Genomic DNA, 20451 nt, shown 5'->3' on the forward strand with positions numbered 1-20451 from the left:
CCCTCCCACAGTCTACCCTGCAAGCACCTAAGGGCTGTCTCCCCAGGGCCTTTAGAATAAATAGAGCAGGGCTGTAGCAGGTGTTCTGTGACTCTCCAGCCTGGGCCCCCAGGAGCGGGCTCCCAGCCTCGGAAACCCGCCTCTTCCCTAACACCCCGAGTGCCATACCTGTGTTTGCCCTGATGGACGCCGGGTAGCTGACTGCACGGCCTCGCTCTGCGGTGACGGTCACCACGTACTCCACGCCTGGCATCAGGTCGGTTAGCTGAGTCCTGTCTGCCTCGGGGGGAACTTCCAGCCGCACCCTTTGGTTGCCAGCACTGACATAGGACACCACAAATCGGTCCACCTCAGCCTGGGGGCGCAGCCAGCTGAGATCCAGTGTGGTTGGAGTCACAGCTACCACGCGGAGGTCCTGAGGACCATCGATCACTAGCAGGGCGAGACAGAAGACGGCTCAGGAGGGAATCCACTCTGCTCTGGTGCAGCCCCCAGCCCCCAGCAGATCCCCTGTCAAATCCAGATGTCTTGCCCCCACGGCCCCGGCTCTCACTGGTAGTGATGGTCTTAGAGGCAGGAGGACCCCAGCTGGTCCCTCGTAGAGCACGGACAGTGACCTGGTAGTCCTGACCAGGGGCCAGCCCTCTCTGGTCATAGGCTGAGGCGGAGCTGGGCACCCGAGCTGTGAATGGGGGACTTGTCCCCTCCGTCTGCAAGAGAGTGAGTACCAGTCGCATCGGGACGGGGCTCTCTTCCTCGCTCCCCAGCCCCTCCTCTGTAACAGTTCCAGATGGTGGCGACACAGGACAGTGTGGGACTTGGCCCTATACAAGCTGGGGAGTGTGAACGGGACCGCAAGACCCCTGGAGCCTCGCCCTGGCCAGTGACTTCTCTCTGTGGTTTGTGTCCATCAGCTCACTCCACCATCTGTGAGAAGGGTTCTGTCAATCCTCCTTGACAGATGAGGACTCCGGGCTCAGAAAGACCGTGTCCTGGCAGGGTGCACACCGGGAGAGCAGAGAGATTGGAGAGGTGGTTTGCTCTTCCTGCACAGGATCTAAGTTCCATTCCCAGCACCCACACGGGGCAGCTTACAACCATCTAACTCTAGCTCCAAGGGATCCAACACCTCTGACCTCTTCAGGCCCCTGCATTTGTGTGCACATATCCACACACAAACACACAGACAGATAATTATACATAAAATAATTTTCTTTTTTTAAAAAGATTTATTTATTTGTTATGTATACAGTGTTCTGCCTGCACGTGTGCCTGCCTGCCAGAAGAGGGCGCCAGATCTCACTACAGATGGTTGTGAGCCACCATGTGGGTGCTGGGAATTGAACTCAGGATCATCTGGAAGAGCAGCCAGTACCCTTAACCACTAAGCCATCTCTCCAGTCCCCCAAAATAATTTTCTTAAGAAAGCTTGGGCTGACCACGGCATGGTGGCTCAGGCCTTTAATCCCAGTGCTTGAGAGGCAGGTGGATCTAGATCTAGCCCTGGCTGTCCTGTCTAGAACTCACTCTGTAGCCCAGGCTGGCCTCAAGCTCACGGAGATCTGCCTGCCTCTGCCTCCTGGGTGCTGGGATTAAAGTCGTGCGCCACCACACCCGGTGATAAATCTTTAAAAACATAAAAATGCGGAGAGGCTTGAGCTCAGGCAGTGTGTCCGTCCCCAGGGTCCCCTCCCGTGTGCAGTCCCAGCTTGTCTGCCGGAATTCTGCCTGACCCAGGTTCCCCTGGTGACTCCTACACACGCTCTTTCAGAACAGACAAGGCAGAGCAGGGATGTCCTGCCCCGCCCCCCTTCCCTGAATCTGCTTAGCTGGCCCTGGGGATACTGCTCGCTGCCTGTGTGTGACTGGGCGTCCCTCTAGACATTTTCCTGTCTCTTCAGCATCCATACACACCCATTAAAGAAAGACCCACCTGCTCGAAGGTCTAATAGCACACTCCTGAACACTGTTTACACCTGCCACCATGCTGTGTGTTGGAGACTCAAAAAAATAAGATACCATCCCTGTCATGGGGTTGGGCGCAGCTTAGTAGCCAGATGTAGACCTCTCCCTCCCCAATCTCTATGTGTGGTAAATATCCACCAGAAAAAACAACAACAACTATCCTTCGGGTGTGTGTTTAAGGCCATGAGATTATGTAGGGTGACCCTGCAGGCCCCCAGAGTGCGGCTGCTGGGGACATGGGGAGGCTGGACTCTGTGAGCACTGTAACAGCCCTGCACTGTGTGGGGCTGCCCCGCAAGGACAGCCGCTGAGGACGCTCTGTACTGCTTAGCTATGTTGGCCGTGGTAGGGACACCTCCATTCAGCCAAATGGGGCTGGAAAATTTGAAAGGAACTGTCCTAAACCAAAAAAGCATAGTAAATACCAAAGTAAAAAACCAGATGAGAAGCCACGTGGAGGCTTTTGGGTGAGGATGAACTAAAGCTGTGACACTCCTTGCTGGGTGGAAAGGTTCCCCTGGGTGCAGAGAAGCCTGCCCTGCTCCTACAGTTCCAACTCTGCGGGGCCGTGGGGTGGCCTTCACCCAGCACATGTGACATCCTCCCACTTCCCATAGTCCCCCCCCCCCAATCTGTCTCTCCTTCTAGTGTATGCCCCAATGTTGAGATCTTTCACTAAAGCAAACCCATCCTGAGTTCTTCTTTCTTTGGATCAACCTCTTTCTTGGTTCCTCCCTGGAAGTCCCCGTGCCAGCCTCACCCACACTGCCCAGCCCTGTCTTGAGGGTCTGAGGCAGGCTTTCTGACCAGATGTTGGCGGCTGGCACTGCTCCCTGGCAAAGCTTGGCTCCTCGTTGCTTGTTCCTGGTGACTGTATAACTCGAGTCTCGGTCTCAGCCTCCGCAGGGTCCCACAGGGAAAGTCTAGCTTGGATGATCCCCCCAGAGGACCCAGCTCTCATCTCCCCTTTCACTCCAGGACACCCAAGAAAAAGTTTTCTGAGGTCCAGGTCTGTGTCCCAGTGAGCACTGGACACAGCCCAGTTCCCTGGCCGCAGAGAACACTCCGACAAAGAACACCCAATAGGGGCTGGAGAGATGGCTCAGTGGTTAAGAGCACTGGCTGCTCTTCCAGAGGACCTGAGTTCAATTCCCAGCACCCACATGGTGGCTCACAACCATCTGATGCCCTCTTTTTCCCCCTGCCCCCCCATGGCCTCTTCTGACCTGCAGGTGTATATGTAGGCAGAACACTGTACCTATAATAAATAAATAAATCTTTAAAAAAGAACGCCCAATGATCTCTGACGAGCGTTCAGGATCCTCGGGTCACACTCTCTCACACCTTGTAGAAGAGAGGACAGTCCTAGGGCTGGAGGCCATGAGTGTGAACGAGAAGAATTTTTGTCCCAACGAGTCCCTGACACCTCCACACCCCCACACCTCTCCCTCAGATCCTGAGATGGAGGTAGCAACTCCTGGGACAATACTTCACCAAGCTCCCTGGTGACACCAACACCCAGGTCCTGGAGCACTGAGTCACAGTGGCAATCCCCACACACAGGAGGAGGAAGGGAAGTCCTGAGTTCTGAAACTGGAGTGCGCACTTGGCTGGGAATAGCGGTCGGGTTCTGAGAGAGAGAGAAGTGTTTCTGGGGGGCGGGGGGAAAGCTGCCAGGAACAAGGAAGAGACAGGCTGCGATGAAGATGGAGTGGGTGACAGAGAGCTGTAGGACAGGCTCCATGTCAGCTGACGGACAGGTCATGGCCAGAGCAGAAGGCTCAGGTCCAAGAGTCACCACAAAAAGCAAATAAAGATGTCTGAGGGGTGAGCACAATCAGTGTCTGATGAGGGACCAGTTTACAGGACCCTCCCTCACATACAGCCTCACAGAGGACCTGGAAGGGTCCCATGCCCAGAGCAGAGGTGAAGGGCTGAGAGCCAGGCTTGGTACAGACCAGCTTACACCACCCTGCTCAGAACAAAGGCCAAGCAAAAGCCGCACCCCTCGACAACACCCAAAGATGGGGCTGCGTGTGTTTAGAGCAGGAGACGACACAGCCTGAAGGCCTCTCTTATCTCAACTGTTTATTTTATTTCTCCTTATCCTGAAGGTTCATAGGAAAATTCCTTCCAAAAGTCCCACCCTCCAGATTAGAGCTATGTAAATAATGTACACATGCAGGAGAGTGGGAGAGACACTTTATAAAATGTTAGCGGGCTTGTTTAACTGTCAGGCGGCCAACGATCGTTTTTTCTCCTCTCTAGTTGCCAAATTCTTGTCTCCTGATTAAATTATTTTTATATAAAAAATGTAGAGAGGAGAAGGGGGGGAGGTATCTTGGTTGTGCCACATTGTAGGAACTGGTGCTTGGGATACAGACTTTCCTGTGGGACCTGCCCTGGGGTGAGGGTGACGGCCAGCACTTTGCCGCGTCCCTTTCCATCCCAGGGCCTTCTGAAGCTTTAGGGCTGGGGAGTGTGCTTGTCTGGAGCTTTCCCTGGGCTGATGGACACAAGTGTGGCCTTGCCTAACATTTGTGGGACGATGTGGGAAAGGTCAGGTGACTGAGAAGTGGAAGTATCCATGTACCCCGAGTCCAATCTGTGTAAAGAACAGTCCCCTAGGAGGGGCCTCAGGCTTTGTCCTCACTGCACTCCCGAATGTTTGAAGAACAAGTTAGAGGCGGAGAAAGAATGCTTGGAGAAGCACTGACAGGCGCTGGGAAACAAGCTCAGGGACTCGGAATTATTGTGACGGCCCAGACAGCTTGGCCTAAACCAGTAAAGATAACATTGAACAGAGCCTGGGCGAAGCCTATATATAGACTGGAGAGGTGGGCAGCGAATGCTGCCTTCCATCTTTCCTTCCTCTCCTCCCTTCGCTCTGTCCTTCCTTTCTGCTTGCTTGTCTATAATTTCTTTCTTTTTTCTTTTTCTTTTTGCTTTTTTCTAGACAAGGTTTCTTTGTGTAGCCTTGCCTGTCTTGGAGCTTAGCTTTAGTAGACCAGGCTGTCCTGGAACTCATAGAGATCCACCTGCCTCTGCCTCCTGGGTCCTGAGATCCACCTGCCTCTGCCTCCTGGGTCCTGAGATCCACCTGCCTCTGCCTCCTGGGTCCTGGGATCCACCTGCCTCTGCCTCCTGGGTGCTGGGACTAAAGGCGTGCGCCGCCACACCTGGGGTGCTTATCGGTACTTTCTAAAGGTTTTGCTCTGGGCCTCTGAGATTTGCACTGAAAAGATACTTAAATAAACAGGATGAAAACCACTGACAGTTTGTGTGACAGCAGGTTAATGTACAGCAACCCTGAGGAACTGTCCGTGGGTCCAGAGTGGGCCGTGGGTCTGTCTCCCTGTCTTGGGAAGCATGTACAAAGAGCATAGCAAATTGAAAATCTGAAAACAAAGCATGGGGGAGGAAGGGAGAGGAGGAGGGTCTGCCTGAGATGAGGTGACAGCTGAGCCCTCCGGGCACGGGGCACAAGGAGACCACCATGGACCCCAGATGCTGGTGCCCAGCCAAAGCAAATGGGTGTGTGTGTAGAATGGGGGCCGACTTGGACTCAGCCACAAAGACTAAAAGCAACGGCCACTGTGCACTGAGCAGCCAGGAGTAGTGAGCTCTCCGTCACCATCAATACCCTGGTTGCCCTGGACCAGGGTTGAGGCCCCTGTGCCAGGCTGGGGCAGGGTAAGAAGGCATTTGGAGCCGACCCAGACATGTGACTTCTTGCGTGATGTGAGCCCTCCCCCTCCCCCCCCCACCTCCCCCTCCCTCCCCACCTCCCCCTCCCTCCCCCTTATGCTGCCCAACCAACCTCCCCCTGGCCTCCCCTCACCATGGGGATAAACTGGATTTCGTAGGCATCCACAGGACCAGGAGCCCGGGTCCACTCCGTCCGGACTGTCGTCTCCTCCAGGAGATGCATCCTCATGTTCTGGATGGCTGGTACCTCTGCCCGGAATAGAGTAGGAAAAGCCGATTGATTAGCTGGGGGCAGAGCCATGGCTCCCCGCTCACTCAGGGTCACACATCTTTGTTCCCACTGCCCAAACTCAGGTTGGGGAACACTGGAAAAGGCCCCAAAAGGGCCTGGGTGTGTCCCTCAACTTCTCCCATGTCCTGAACATAAAAACTCTTTAAAGACAACCCTTTGCTCAGAGAGCTGAAGGTCAGATCTAAGCATCCACTGGCATGTGCTTGTGGTTCCACTGTGGGGTCCTTCTGACCGATCCCTCCTCCCCCTCTACAAGGAACAATTTCCTCTGCTCCTCCTCTGGGCCCCTAGGCCTCAGGCCTCTGCAAGCCAGAATCCCTATCCCTGCCCCAGTGTGTGGGAGGAGGCACCTGGCTCACCTTCCCCGCAGTCGTCGCCAGCATAGCCGTCTTGACAGACGCATCTGCCCTGGAGACACTCTCCCCTGCCGCGACAGTCACCTGGGCATGTCTGGATGGCACAGTCTGGGCCTCGGAAGCCCTCAACACACACACATTGGCCTGCGCGGCACAGTTCGCGTGGCCCACAGCCCCCGGGACAGGCGCTGGCAGGAGGTTCTTCTTGTCCACAGTCCTCACCACCATAGCCGGCGTAGCATCGGCATACTCCCTGCACACAGCGCCCACGGCCACGACAATCCGCTGGGCAGGTGCGCGTGGCACAGGCAGGGCCGGTGTAGCCCGGGTCGCACACACAGCGCCCGGCGTCACAGCGGCCGCGCCGGTTGCAGTCCGCCGGGCAGGTGCGGATGCTGCAGTCTTCGCCCGCGTAGCCGGCGTGGCACAAGCACAAGCCGTCCTGGCACACGCCTTGCTGGCTGCAGTCGCGAGGGCACCGTCTCACGCCACAGTCCTCACCCGTGTAGCCGTCGTCGCACACGCAGAGCCCGTCCAGGCACCGGCCGCGGCCCCTGCAGCCGCTGGGACAGCTGCGTGTGCCGCAGTCTTCGCCCGAGTAGCCTGCGTTACACACGCACACACCGTCCTCGCAGTGGCCGTGGCCGCGGCAGTCCCCGGGGCACCGACGGCTCCCGCAGTCCTCGCCAGCGAAGCCCAGATTGCACACGCAGCGGCCGTCCACGCAGCGCCCGCGCCCGCGGCAGTCACCAGGGCAGGCGCGCGTGCCACAGTCCCGGCCTGTGTACCCGGGCCAGCACACGCAGCGGCCGTTCTCGCAGCTCCCGCGGCCGCGACAGTCCCCGGGACAGCTGCGCACCCCGCAGTCCTCGCCGCTGTAGCCCGCGTGGCACACGCACACGCCATCCTCGCAGCGCCCTCGGCCCCTGCAGTCCCGTGGGCAGGCGCGCGCGCTGCAGTCCGCCCCTGTATACCCGGGCCAGCACACGCAGCGGCCGTCCTCGCAGTGGCCCCTTTGGTTACAGTCCCCGGGGCAGCTCTGCACGCCGCAGTCGTCGCCGCTGTAGCCTGCGTCACAGATGCATTCCCCGTCCTCGCAGCGGCCCCGGCCCCGGCAGTCGCGCGGGCACGTCCGCGTGCTACAGTCTTCGCCGGAGTACCCGGGCCAGCACACGCAGCGGCCGTCCACGCAGCGGCCTCCCTCGCCGCAGTCCCACGGGCAGCTGCGCACGCTGCAGTCTTCACCACTGTAGCCAGGGTCGCACACGCAGCGGCCGTCCTCACAGCGGCCCCTCTGGCTGCAGCCCCGGGGGCAGTTCCGCACCCCACAGTCCTCACCGGAGTAGCCTGGGTTGCACACGCAGCGTCCATTCTCACATCGGCCCCTCAGGCTGCAGCCCCGGGGACAGCTTCGCACCCCACAGTCCTCACCGGAGTAGCCAGGGTCACACACGCAGCGCCCTTCCTCACAGCGTCCTCTCTGATTGCAGTTGCGAGGGCAGGAGCGCTGGCTGCAGTCGGGGCCCGAGAAGCCAGCGCGACACACACACACACCCTGCACGCAGCGCCCGCGCCCCTGACAATCTCCGGGGCAAGCGGGCCAGCTACAACTGGGGCCGCTGTAGCCGGGGAAGCACACGCAGCGTCCTCCGACGCAGCGACCCTGGTCGTTGCAGTCATCGGGACAGGTCCTGGGGGCCGGGCCAGCCGGGGACGAGGTGGGCGTCTTAGTGTCTGTAGGGTCTGAGCAGGTGGGTCCACCCCAGCCAGGCTCGCAGGAGCAGGCGCAGCGGCTCAGGTCAAAGACACCATGGAGGCTGCAGAGGCTGCGCACATCGGTCTGGCCTGGTGCAGGAAGGAGAAGCGAGACTCAGCCCGAATTAGTGCCGGTGGCCAGTCTAGTTTCAGAAGGCCATTTTTACTCCTAGTTGCTTAGCTTGGTAGTGTTTGGGTTGACTCTAGTCATCTCCCGTCTCCAAGTCGCACCCTTCACTGCACCCCTCACCTCTAAGGAGTGGGAGATGGCACATTTTCTCCTTCATCCCAAGATCCTTTAGGTCAGCCTAGGCGCCTCTCCCATCCCGATTCCCTTCTCCCTTCCTCTTTGCCACGCGCCCCGTCTCTGCTCACCCGTGCCAGCCTGCGCAGCCGTGGGACAGCATCCTCCTGAGCAGTGCTCCTTGAGTCCCTTCACCAGCTCCTCCAGGATCTCCAGCCGGACCCTCAGGGCCTGCACCTCGGCAGCAGGCACTGGGGGTTCAGTGCCCGGCGGACAGCCACAGCCCGCTGAAGGCGGCAGGTTAATGCGGTGGGTGAAGACCACCTGCTTCTCCCCTCCTCCCACAGTGTGCTCGTACAGCTGAGAAGAAGGGCCCCCTGGCTGGGGAGGGGGCCGTGGGGCCGGGAGGGTCATATTGGACCGAGGAGAGAAAGGCCCTGCTCTGGCTGTGCCGAGCATCCCCAGGAGAGTCAGGATCGAGGTCAGGGCGCATTGAGCTGGCATCATTCGGGAAGCTGAAGGGAGAGAGGGCAAGTGTGAGAGCTGACTCAGTGAGGAGACCAAAGTCGTCCCCAGCACATCAGCAGAACCCCTGCAGGTAACAATCTCAACTCACAGGCAGAGAGGGTCCGAGCCTGAGGGAAAGCCTCTCGGGCAGGGCTGGTCGGTGTCACTTTTAAGTCATTTGCTCACCCTCTTCTTACTTAACTGGTTCGACTCCCGCATTCTACTCCACACCCCACACTGATTTCCTGTTTGTTCCACAAACCAGCCTCAGGTCCTCTGGGCTGTGTGTGTCCCGTCCCGTCCCCCCTCTGTCTAGAATGCTTTTTCCTTGACTCCCACAAGCTGACCTCTTACAGTTCTGCCCTTAACTGGCATAACTCAGGAAGGGCATCCTTAGGCTGGGCAGAGCAGCTTGCCCGCATCCCTCCCAATCACGATGGCCCGCTCACACTCCTCGTGACATTCAGTGTGGCCTGGACATGTGTGTGTGTGTGTGTGTGTGTGTGTGTGTGTGTGTGTGTGTGTTCGTTTTTATCTCTCTCCCACCACTAAAAGGGAGAACAGAGACCTCACTTGTCCTGGCTCTGCCACAGGTACTTAGCAGGGACACTGGTTGGATAAAGACCACACTCGGCACACCTGTGACAAGGGAGTCTAGCAAATGAGGTCAGGGCCTCCCCAAGCACCTGGACCCAGCTCCCCAGTGCCCACTGTCTGACAGACTCCCACAGGCGCAGGATTTCTTCAGCTCCTTTCTTTTTTCCTCCTCCTCCTCCTCCTCCTCTCTACCACCTCCTTCTTTTTTCACGCAGGTCTCCTGTAGCTCAGGCTGGCATCAGACTCACTATGTAGCCAAGGATGGCCTTGAACACTGCTCCTCCTGCTTCTGCCAGGATGAGCAGCAGGCACTACTCTGCTTGGCTCCCCCTCACTTTTTTAATCCTTCACTCTCAACTAAATCCTTCCCATCAGCCTTAAAAAACACATTGATTCATGCTAGAAATCTCATCCAATAACTGAGGGAAGCAGATGCAGAGATCTACGGCCAGGCTCCAAGTGGAGCTCCAGGAGACCAATTGGCGAGGAAGAGGAGGGATTGTATGAGCAAGAATTGTTGAGACCAAGATTGGAAAAAGCACAGGGACAAATAGCCAAACTCATAGAAACACATGAACTATGAACCAATGGCTGAGGAGCCCCCAACTGGATCAGGCCCTCTGGATAAGTGAGACTGAACTGTTAGTGAGATAAGTTAGCTTGAACTGTTTGGGAGGCCCCCAGGCAGTGGGACCGGGACCTGTCCTCAGTGCATGTGCTGGCTGTTTGGAACCTGGGGTTTATTCAGGGACACTTCCCTCAGCCTGGGAGGAGGGGACTGGACCTGCCGGGACTGAATCTACCAGGTTGAGCTGAATCCCCAGGGGAGTCTTTGCACTGGAGGAGATGGGAATGGGGAGTGGGCTGGGGGGAAAGTGGAGGGGGGGAGGACAGGGGAATCTGTGGCTGATATGTAAAATTAAATTAAATTATAAAATAAAAAAACACATTTATTCATTTGTTTGTTTGTTAGTTTATTCTGGGGAGCTGGGCAGACCACAGGGTGCCTGTGGAGGTGGAAGAATAATTTTCAGTCATCCCTAGGATTTAACTTTGTTTCTCAGGCTTGGCAGCAAATACCTTCACCCACTAAGTCACTTTCCAGCCAGGCTTTTCACTTGTTTGTTTGTTTGTTACTTTGGTGTTTCCAGACAGGGTTTCTCTATGTGACAGTCCTGGCTGTCCTGGAACTCACTCTGTCCACCAGGCTGGCCTCAGACTCAGAGCTCTGCTGCCTCTGCCTCCTGAGTGCTGGGGTTAAAGGTGTGCGCCACCAGGCCCGGCTCGCCTGTTCATTTTTCACTCTTCTTTCATACATTGTATTCTGGCTGCAGCCTCCCCTCCCTCCACTCCTCCCACCTCCCTCCGCACCCCCTCCCCTCTCCCCAGATCCACTGCTCCTCCAGTTCCCCTCAGAGAAGAGCAGGCCTCCCAGGGTCATCAAATGAACACGACATAACAAGTTACGATAAGACGAGGCTGGACGAGGCAACCCAGTAGGAGGGAAAGGGTCCCAAGAGCTCTAATATCGCCAGTTAAAAACCACACCTCTTCCTCGGAACTGTCAAATTCCAAGATTTACAAAAGTGCCAGGGCACACAGGTGGGGTAGGACTCAGAGAAGGAGCCATGTGTGTGCGGTCAGTTGATTGATAACTAAGAGCCTACGGCACTTAAAGAGAGCAGGTGGGCTGGAGACATGGCTAGGGCCTTAAGAGCGCGTACCGCTCTTGCAGGGGACCTGGGCTGGGTTCAGCTCCCAGCACCCACATGGGGGCTCACAACCCCCTCTAACTCCAGTTCCAGGGGATCTGATGCCCTCTTCTGACCTTTACAGATACTACACACAGCTGGTAGACAACCATACATGCAGGCAAAACACTCATACACATGAAAATAAAATAATAACTAAATCAAATAAATAAATGAATAAACAAATAAATGTTTCATCAATTAAAGAGCCATACAGAGAAAACAAAAAAGATTGGTCCCTACCTTATATCCAAATACAGAAACTACTGCGAGGTGGATCATAGTCCTAAATACAAAAGGGAAAGCCAAGGTTCCCATAGCAACATAAAAGAAAACATGGGAAGAGATCTTTTTGACTGGAGTAAGTGAAAATTGCTTAAGTGAGGCACTGGAAACCTAACCACAGAAGAATGAACACAGTGGACCTTGCTGGAAGTGATAACTCCACTCCCTGACTTATTTCCTCTGAGTTGAGGATGGAACATGCTGGGCAGAGGCTCTACCACGGAGTTGTGTGTCTAGCTCAAGAATTGAAAACAGCTGGTTGCCAAACGACATCAGTAAGAAAACAAGACAATTCACAGACTGGGAGAATCATGTGAGGTAAACATGAACGGGAGAGCGAGTGTGAGAGCGAGAGAGCGAGAGAGCGAGAGAGCGAGAGAGCGAGAGCGAGAGCGAGAGCGAGAGCGAGAGCGAGAGAGAGAGAGAGAGAGAGAGAGAGAGAGAGAGAGAGAGACAGAGACAGAGACAGAGACAGAGACAGAGACAGAGACAAATAGAGGCTGGGGTGATGGGTCCACTGCTAAAGTGTCTGTGAGTGTTAGAGCCTGGGTTTCATCCTCAGCACCCTCGTGAGAGGGGGGCGCTACAGTGCATGCCTGTGAGCAGTGCTGAGGAGATGCGCAGGACAGCAAGTCTGGAAGAGCATGTGAGCTCCAGGTTCAGGACCCTGTCTCGAAGAATAAGGTGGAGAGAAACAGAAGACACCCAATGTGGAACTCTGGCCTCCATGTACGTGCACACACCAACATACACATACACACAAAATCTAAGAGTGTGAGCTGCTCTTGCAGAGGACTGGATTAGGTTCCCAGCATCTATGTTGGGCCGCTCACAACTGCCTGTAACTCCAGCTCTAGGGGATCAGATACTCTCTTCTGGATTCTGGGTAACTACATTCCTGCACGCACAAACAAACACAACAACAAACAAATAAACCTGGTCCTCTGCAAGAGCAACCATTGCTCCTAACCAGAGTTGTTTTGTTTTGTCTTTTCCTAAACCATTGTCCTTTTGATAAAGGACCTTACTATGTAGTCTAGGATGATCTTAAACTTTCAATCCTCCTGCCTCAGCCTCCCACATTTTGGGATGGCGGGAACACACCACCACACACTGCTGGCTGGTCACAAGGTTCATTTGCATGAACTGAAATGCAACTCAGTTGGATGAATGATGGCAGAGACAGAGCAGAATTATCAAGCAGCAGGAAAACCTTCCTCTTTGCTGCACATGGCGTGAGTGAATCCCATGCACATGCCAAGCAAAGGAAGCCAGACACAGAAAGATGATGTTCTAAATGACGTTATTTATGCGAGGCACATGAACAGGCAGAGCTAATCTGTGCTCTTAGGAGACAGGGATGGGATTACAGTTAGGGATACTGTAGACTAGAGGAGACACAGGGGAGATTCCTGGGACATCCTGTACCATGAAGAACTGTACACACAGAACTTGTGTGTCAGTGTCTGAGAGCTATACCCTGTGATTAAAAACAAATCCTTGCCTGACATCCCACACCTCCAGCCACCACACTTCACTACGCTTTCTATTCCTGTTTCCCTAGTCTGCATGCACGCCTCAATCCACTCCAACTGGCTTCCCCACCACCTTCAAAATCACCCAACAACTCCCCCCTGCGGTCTCCTACAAAATCTAAGTGATGTCTGTCTTCTTAACTCGACTTCTCTCAAAAGCAATGATAAGTTGGCCACCTCCTCCATTTTGAAACAGTTTGTGATGTCCAACATGCCAGCCATCTCTCCTTCCACCGTATGGGTTCTGGGGATTGAACTCAGGTCATCAGGCTTGGCAGTAAGCACCTTTACCCACGGAGACACCCCACCCTCCATCCCACCATGGTCTTCATGAAATACTTCTCTCTCCATGTTGCTTACTCAACCCGAACCTCTGTATATACAGTGACCTCTGTGTATACAGTGACCTCTGTGTATACAGTGACCTCTGTGTATACAGTGACCTCTGTGTACACAGTGACCTCTGTGTATACAGTGACCTCTGTGTATACAGTGACCTCTGTGCATACAGTAACCTCTGTGTGTACAGTGACCTCTGTATATTCAGTGACCTCTGTGTACACAGTGAACTCTGTGTATACAGTGAACTATGTGTATACAGTGACCTCTGTGTATACAGTGAACTCTGTATACAGTGACCCCTGTGTGTACAGTCACCTCTATGTGTACAGTGACCTCTGTGTGTACAGTGACCTCTGTGTATACAGTGAACTCTGTGTATACAGTGACCTCTGTGTATACAGTGAACTCTGTGTATACAGTGACCTCTGTGTATTCAGTGACCTCTGTGTGTACAGTGACCTCTGTGTACACAGTGACCTCTGTGTATACAGTGACCTCTGTGTGTACAGTGACCTCTGTGTGTACAGTGACCTCTGTGTATACAGTGACCTCTGTGTGTACAGTGACCTCTGTGTATACAGTGACCTCTGTGTGTACAGTGACCTCTGTGTATACAGTGACCTCTGTGTGTACAGTGACCTCTGTGTATACAGTGACCTCTGTGTGTACAGTGACCTCTGTGTATACAGTGACCTCTGTGTGTACAGTCACCTCTGTGTATACAGTGACCTCTGTGTATACAGTCACCTCTGTGTGTACAGTGAACTCTGTGTATACAGTGACCTCTGTGTATACAGTGACCTCTGTGTGTACAGTCACCTCTGTGTATACAGTCACCTCTGTGGATACAGTGACCTCTGTGTATACAGTGACCTCTGTGTATACAGTGACCTCTGTGTATACAGTGAACTCTGTGTATACAGTCACCTCTGTGGATACAGTGACCTCTGTGTGTACAGTGACCTCTGTGTATACAGTCACCTCTGTGTGTACAGTGAACTCTGTGTATACAGTGACCTCTGTGTATACAGTCGCCTCTGTGTGTACAGTCACCTCTGTGGAGCATGCTTGCTCCTCACTGTGTCCTTCCAGTCTCCACCCCACATCACCCAAAGAAGCCTCTTGACCAGGCTGGGGCACCGTCATGCTATCACAGTCCACACAGTTCTTGCCTGTACTACTTATGGTGGCTTGTGATCCTGTATGAAGGAGAGGGACTGTTGCTTTCTTGCCTCTCAAGCTCCTCGTCAGACATCAAGGTGACAGAGGGAGGGTGCTGCCATTTCTCTGTTTTTACTGCACCCAGCACATCCGGTGTGCTCAGTAAATGTTTATTGACTTTAATAATGACGGTAAAGTTCAGTGTAAGCCCAGGACTGGCATTAAGGCTGGAGTCACACAGGACCAAGGTCAGAGCCAGGACCACGGACAGGGTCTGGGCCTGGAAGTCCAGTAGGAAGAGCAGCTGTGCCGGAAGAGTCAACACCAGGCGGGGAGGATGCTGGAAGGACCGGGTGGGACGAGCGTTTGGGGAAACAGGCAGAAGACACACTATGTAATAAAGCTGGACATATGCAGAGCTGCCGAACCCACAGTGACTCCTAGGAATACAGCAGCAGGGGCAGAATTGGCCACAGCAGCCCCAATGGAGAACCACCAAATACAGCAACAGGACAGAACCAGCCACAGCAGCCCCAATGGGGAACCACCAAATACAGAAACATGGCAGAACTGGCCACATCAGCCCCAATGGGGAACCACCAAATACAGCAGCAGGACAGAACTGGCCACATCAGCCCCAATGGGGAACCACCAAATACAGCAGCAGGCCAGAACCAGCCACAGCAGCCCCAATGGGGAACCACCAAATACAAGAACACAGCAGAACTGGCCACAGCAGCCCCAGTGGGGAACCACCAAATACAGAAACATGGCAGAACTGGCCACATCAGCCCCAGTGGGGAACCACCAAATACAGAAACATGGCAGAACTGGCCACATCAGCCCCAGTGGGGAACCACCAAGGCTTCTCGCATCAGCTCTTGTTGAATTAACTGTGGTTTATTCATGCTGTGAAATAAAAAGCCATGAGGACAAACTACAGTTCGTGTACTATTAAGTTTAGTACTATGGATGGCTCTTAATCAACTAAGAGCACCAGAGAAGAAAGGTGCTGGGTAATTTATTAAGGAAGTTTGAGAGGGTGAGGTGGCACACACCTGTGATCCCAGGACTCTGGAGGCAGAGGCAGGCAGATCTCTGTGAGTTCGAGGCCAGCCTGGTCTACAGAGTTCCAGGCCAGCCAGGGCTACCTAGGGAGATTATATACCAAATTTAAAAAAAAGAAAGTAAAGCAATGTTAGTGTGAGAAGAGATGATACTAAACTTGCAGTTTTGAGCTGGAAGTGTGGTGTTCTTGGGAGAGAGTGACCAGAAGTGGCATTGATGGGAGATTTCTGGGGTGTAAGAATACCTTGTTTTGTGCTGGGCTCGGGGGTTACACCTGTAATCTCAGGATTTGGGAGGCCGAGGCAGGAAATGCAGGAACTCAAAACCAGTCTGGGATACACGGTAAGACCCCATCTCAAAATTCCAAGGGCTAGCAAGGGTAATGGAGATGGGGTAAGTAGGAGAAAAGTACAGTGATATGTGGATGAACGTGTAAAAATGAAACTCCTTGCTTTCTACATCGATCTGAAAAACAAAACCCAAAAAGGACTAGAGGTAGAACTCAATGGTAGGGCAGAAGCCTGGGTTCAGCATTTGGTGGCGGGAAGGCGGGCTGGGGGGTGGGGGTTGGGGGGGGAGCAGGACAGAAGTGTAGAGGGAGAAAATTTTATTTTTTACCTTTTTATTACAACTACTTATTTCATGTGTGGACCTGACATGTCACATTGAAGGTATGGCAGGTAAGGACGATTTGGGGATTCGGTTCTCTCCGTTTACCACGTGGGTCCAGGAACTGAACTCAGGTCACCTGCTGAGCTACCGTGCCGGCCCTTGAAGATATTTAGTTACCCATCCATTTTATTACTTTTTATTGTGCCAGGATCAAACCCAGGGCTTTGTATGTGCTAGGCAAATGTTCCACCTCTGAGCTGTAACTCGAGGCACTTTTTGTAGAAAAATTTAAAAATCCCAAATTGAGGTGATGGGGTTGAGACTCAGGGGCTCCCTGTTTCTTCGTCTCGGTATTTATCTGGGTTGCTGTGGGGCTCCCCGAGACAACTGGAGGGATGGTGTGAGAAGGAAGGGAGAGGCGGAGAAGAGCTTGATGAACAGGGAGCAGGATGAGGCAGGGTCGGCTAGAACTGGGGTGAGAGCTGAGCGATGCTGGCGGGTGCCCAGATCCTCTAGAGCAGAGGCTGAGAGAGCAGGAGGACCCGTGAGCAGTGGAAATGTTGACTGGCCAGGAAGGAAGGGCTGTGACTCCCCTCTCCCAGCATACACATTTCCTAGCTTCCTCTTGGACAAAGAGAAAGGTGTTTTCAGGGCCACCAGCCACGCTGCTCCCCGACTGGTGTCAATAGGCAGAAGGATGTCACTCAGTTGGGGGGTGTTCGCCTAGCATAGCTCTAAACTATAGCTCAGCATCACATAAACCAGGTGTGGCGGCCTGTGTCCGAAATCTCAGCACTTGGGAGCTAGAGGCCGAAGGGCCAGCCTCAGCTACACAGGAAATTTAAGAATAGCCTAGGCTGCGTAAGACGCTGTCTCAAAGAGTGAAATCAAAAAGAGAGCCGGGGGCAGACTGTTTCCACGTGAAGTGCCTGCCCCGGGCAGGAGGGCCAGCAGCAGGGCTGCCCTGCCCTCTGACAGCAGAGCAGTTGGGGAGAGAGAGCGCTGTCCTGCCCTGCCTGTCACTCTGTGCCGAAGGCCCTGAAAGTCACCCCCGCACCAACCATGGGGGGCATGCACACCCAAACATGCATATGCGTATCTGTCCACAGACGCAGATACGAGCGCACCTGTACGTGAGTCCACGCAGCAGCACACATAAGGGCAGCACTTTTGCAGATGTGTGAGCCACTCAGGGCCACCATCTCCCCTCACCCACCATCTCCCCTCGCCCACCATCTCCCCTCGCGGCTGCTCCAGACCTGCTCACGGGAGGGTGTCTGAGAAAGTGGACAGAGGGCAGCTGAGTCTGAGAACTAAGCTGTAGTGTGGACAGCACAGGGAGCTGCCCTCCAGTGCGGAGGGAGGGTGTGTGCTTCCTGTTCACTTCCTCACACCCCGGGCTCTCTAGTTCACCAGTCTCTCCAAGCAGCTGGACCCTGCTTCACTCTCAGATAAGTGTGTGTGTGTGGGGGGTGTCTCTGCAGCAGGAAAAATGTACGAAACCCCATCGGCTCCTCCAGAAAAGCTGTTGAGGTTGGTATGAAGACAAGTGTGACCCTCAAAGACCTCTCCCTGTCACCGTCATCACCATCCCGTTTCCCCTCCCAACGCTTGGAAAATTTTGGCCCTTCTCTTGGCACCGGGCAAGCAGAGAATTGGGTGTTTCTTGTGTCTCTCTGTATGCCTCTCTGAGATATGTTGGGGGGCTGGCCTCACCCTCTTGGCATCCTTCCATACTTGGAGGATTGGCAGGGTGGGGGCATCTCCCAAACTGTGACTCAGCACGCTTGGTATTCAGTGTGTGGCCAACTTTGACACTTTACTCACTGGGGACCATTGGTCCTACTGGGTGGGAAAGGGACAGACGTCCATGAGGGGTGTTCCAGGGATGGGGTCTGGTTCCATTCCAATGTCACACTCAACCCCTCCTGCCACCCCCACTCCCAGCCACGTCTGGCAATGAGAGGCGAAGGCAGGACTCCGGACACGAGAAAACGGGGAGCTCAGATACTGGGCTGAAAAGAGGGCACCAGCAAGAGGGAGCTGGGGGGTCCAGGTACCTCTTATTTTGGGGGAGAAAGCAGATAAGCCGTGGGAATAGACAAATTAAGAGAACGGATTTCCAGACCCCCAGTGGGAAAGGTCAGGAGGAAAGTGAGAGACAGGAAGATGGGTTCTGGTCCTGCACCAGTGGCCAGGGCTTGAGCGGAACCAAGTTTGACTAATGGAGGTGCTGGGTCTCCAGGGGTTGGAGGCAGCCAGGGACAGCAGGAGGGGGCTGAGATCCGGGAAGCAGGGGCGGGGCTGCCGCAGCTGCTGTTTCCCAGTTGTTTCCCAGTAGTTCGCCTCAGTTCCACTTCCAGTTGTTTCTAAGCCATTAAATTCTTTCCAGGCGAGATAAGAGGCCCCGCCCGCCCCACCCGAGGCTTGTCACGTGTATTGGGGAGTGGGTGGGAAGACTCAGGCACACAGAAGCCGGGAGCCTAGAAGGGGGACCGAATGGAGACACAGCCCTGTGCCCTGTGGGGACATCACTCAGCCTCTGCAGGCTCGCTGAACCGTGAGTCATGGGTGCAGAGCACTCGCCAAGAACAAGTTATGGGATCGTCTCTGCAAGCTCTGAGCCCTTTCCAGGCGCTTGAGTCCTCACTCTGTCCCATTTCAGCACTTCCGAAAGCCCTGTACCTCCCCAGACCTTGTCCTCAGCCCCGTAACTTCTGCACAGTTACCTGAAGAATCCCCGTTCTGGACATGGGAAGCAGCTTCCTCTGCCCCACCTGGCACCAGGCTCGCAACTCCAGCCCCAGCATTCAAAAATCTACAGTGCTTTCCTCCTAACGTGCAGCTGGACAGCTCAGCCCAGCCTGGTCCTCCTTGCAGCCCCCACCTCCTGATCAGCAGCTGTACCCACCTGACTCCTGGAGTCCCATAGCTCCCAGGTCCTCTCAGGTACCCGCATCCCCTCCAAACCCTGGTGCGTGCAACACACTGCATTCTGCCTTAGCCTCCTGAACACACCTCTGGTGTCTGCTTGCATTTTCTCTGAGCTGAGCAGAAAGTCGCTGTCCCGGGAGGCACTCTGCACCGCTTGCAGCCCTGGGGCAGCTCAGAAGGGAATCCTTCACCTCTCTCTCACCACTGCTCTGGTTTCCCCAGAGCTGTTACTTACCTGGAGAGTGTGCTGGCTTGTGGTGGCTGCTACACCTCTGAACCTGCTCAGTCCCAGCCCCAGTAAAGGAAGTGTCTCAGGCAGGGTAAGCACCCCTCGGCAGTGCTGGACTCTTAGGGGACCCTTCACTTGCCCCTTGCAGCAGAGGCTCCTGGAGCCCTGTACCAGGACTGTTGATCGCACAGCAGTGACAGAAAAGCAGGGAGCCTGCAGTAAGCAGGGGGAGGAGAAGGGGAGGGCCAGCATGAGGTCAGGGAGGGGAGCGGAGATAGGGCAGGTCTTCCCACCCTCCCAGCCCCTCCCACCAGCCCCCCTCCCTGTCCAGGACCAGAGTCGCCCCCTCAGTACCCTCATCTCAACCCCTCTGTCCCTTCTTTTGCCCCCATGTCCTTTCCCTATGTCAGTTTTAACTTCTCCCCACCGAAGTTTCTGAGCAACCTGACATTCTCTGTGATTCTCTTAACCACCCCTGGCCCTTCCCTTTAACCCATTTCCTCCCCTCCGCCAGCATGGTTCCTCAGGGCCAGACTCCATCAATAGCCAAGCTCCCTTCCACTCCTTCCCAGCTGCCGCCAGGAGGTGGATCTTCCCCCATTTGTTGCTCAGCACCCCTTTATGCATCCCTAAACTCCCCTTTGGCTGTGCTGGGCAGGAGGCAGAGATGGGGACAAGAGGAAACCCCGCACACTCAAGCTTAAATCCCTCCGATGTAAGGTCCTTCTGGGGCTCCTCGCCTGCCTTGCGGGGCCCCTCACTGCCTCCTGTAATCCCTCCTTCTTCCCCCTCTTGCTTGGGCTTGAGCAGCCGCTCACTGCCCATCCTGCCCAGCCCCTCTCTGGTTCCCATCTCGGCATCTCTGCCCCGTTTTCATTCATTCTCCCAACTCAGCAAATTCCTAGAGAAACAGCAAGTGAGACTTGGGCACTGGCCGGGCAAAGGCTTGGCTGACCACCAGGACGTAGGAAAGTAGTAATGGGGGCGTGTGGAGATAAGGTCGGGAAGGTAGACTGGTCAGGAGGCTGGTGTGGGAGTAACCAAGCCGCCAGATGCAGCAACTGTCGTGGTGTTTAGCCAAGTACTTCCCCAACAAGGCACTGGTAGAGC

General features: G+C 54.8%; 1 protein-coding gene across 9 annotated transcripts in view; it reads right to left on the reverse strand.

Moving 5' to 3' along the window:
- The window catches only part of Tnxb (tenascin XB), a 67188-nt gene extending 47634 nt beyond the window's left edge, over positions 1-19554 (reverse strand). For 8 of the 9 annotated variants that reach the window (XM_076558261.1, XM_076558257.1, XM_076558255.1 and 5 more), the window contains exons 1-6: positions 19348-19553; positions 8452-8835; positions 6325-8166; positions 5807-5922; positions 554-710; positions 169-432 (exon numbers count right to left, since the gene is read on the reverse strand). In XM_076558261.1, coding sequence (XP_076414376.1) covers positions 169-432; positions 554-710; positions 5807-5922; positions 6325-8166; positions 8452-8827 — 2755 coding nt within the window. In that variant the 5' untranslated portion in view covers positions 8828-8835; positions 19348-19553. Of the gene's footprint in view, positions 1-168; positions 433-553; positions 711-5806; positions 5923-6324; positions 8167-8451; positions 8836-19347 lie in introns of all 9 variants that reach the window. The other variant, XM_076558259.1, reaches the window with a different exon arrangement.
- Positions 19555-20451: the final 897 nt, after the last annotated feature.

This window comes from Peromyscus maniculatus, chromosome 21 (genome assembly GCF_049852395.1).
Source record: "Peromyscus maniculatus bairdii isolate BWxNUB_F1_BW_parent chromosome 21, HU_Pman_BW_mat_3.1, whole genome shotgun sequence".
Taxonomy (NCBI): Eukaryota; Metazoa; Chordata; class Mammalia; order Rodentia; family Cricetidae; genus Peromyscus; species Peromyscus maniculatus.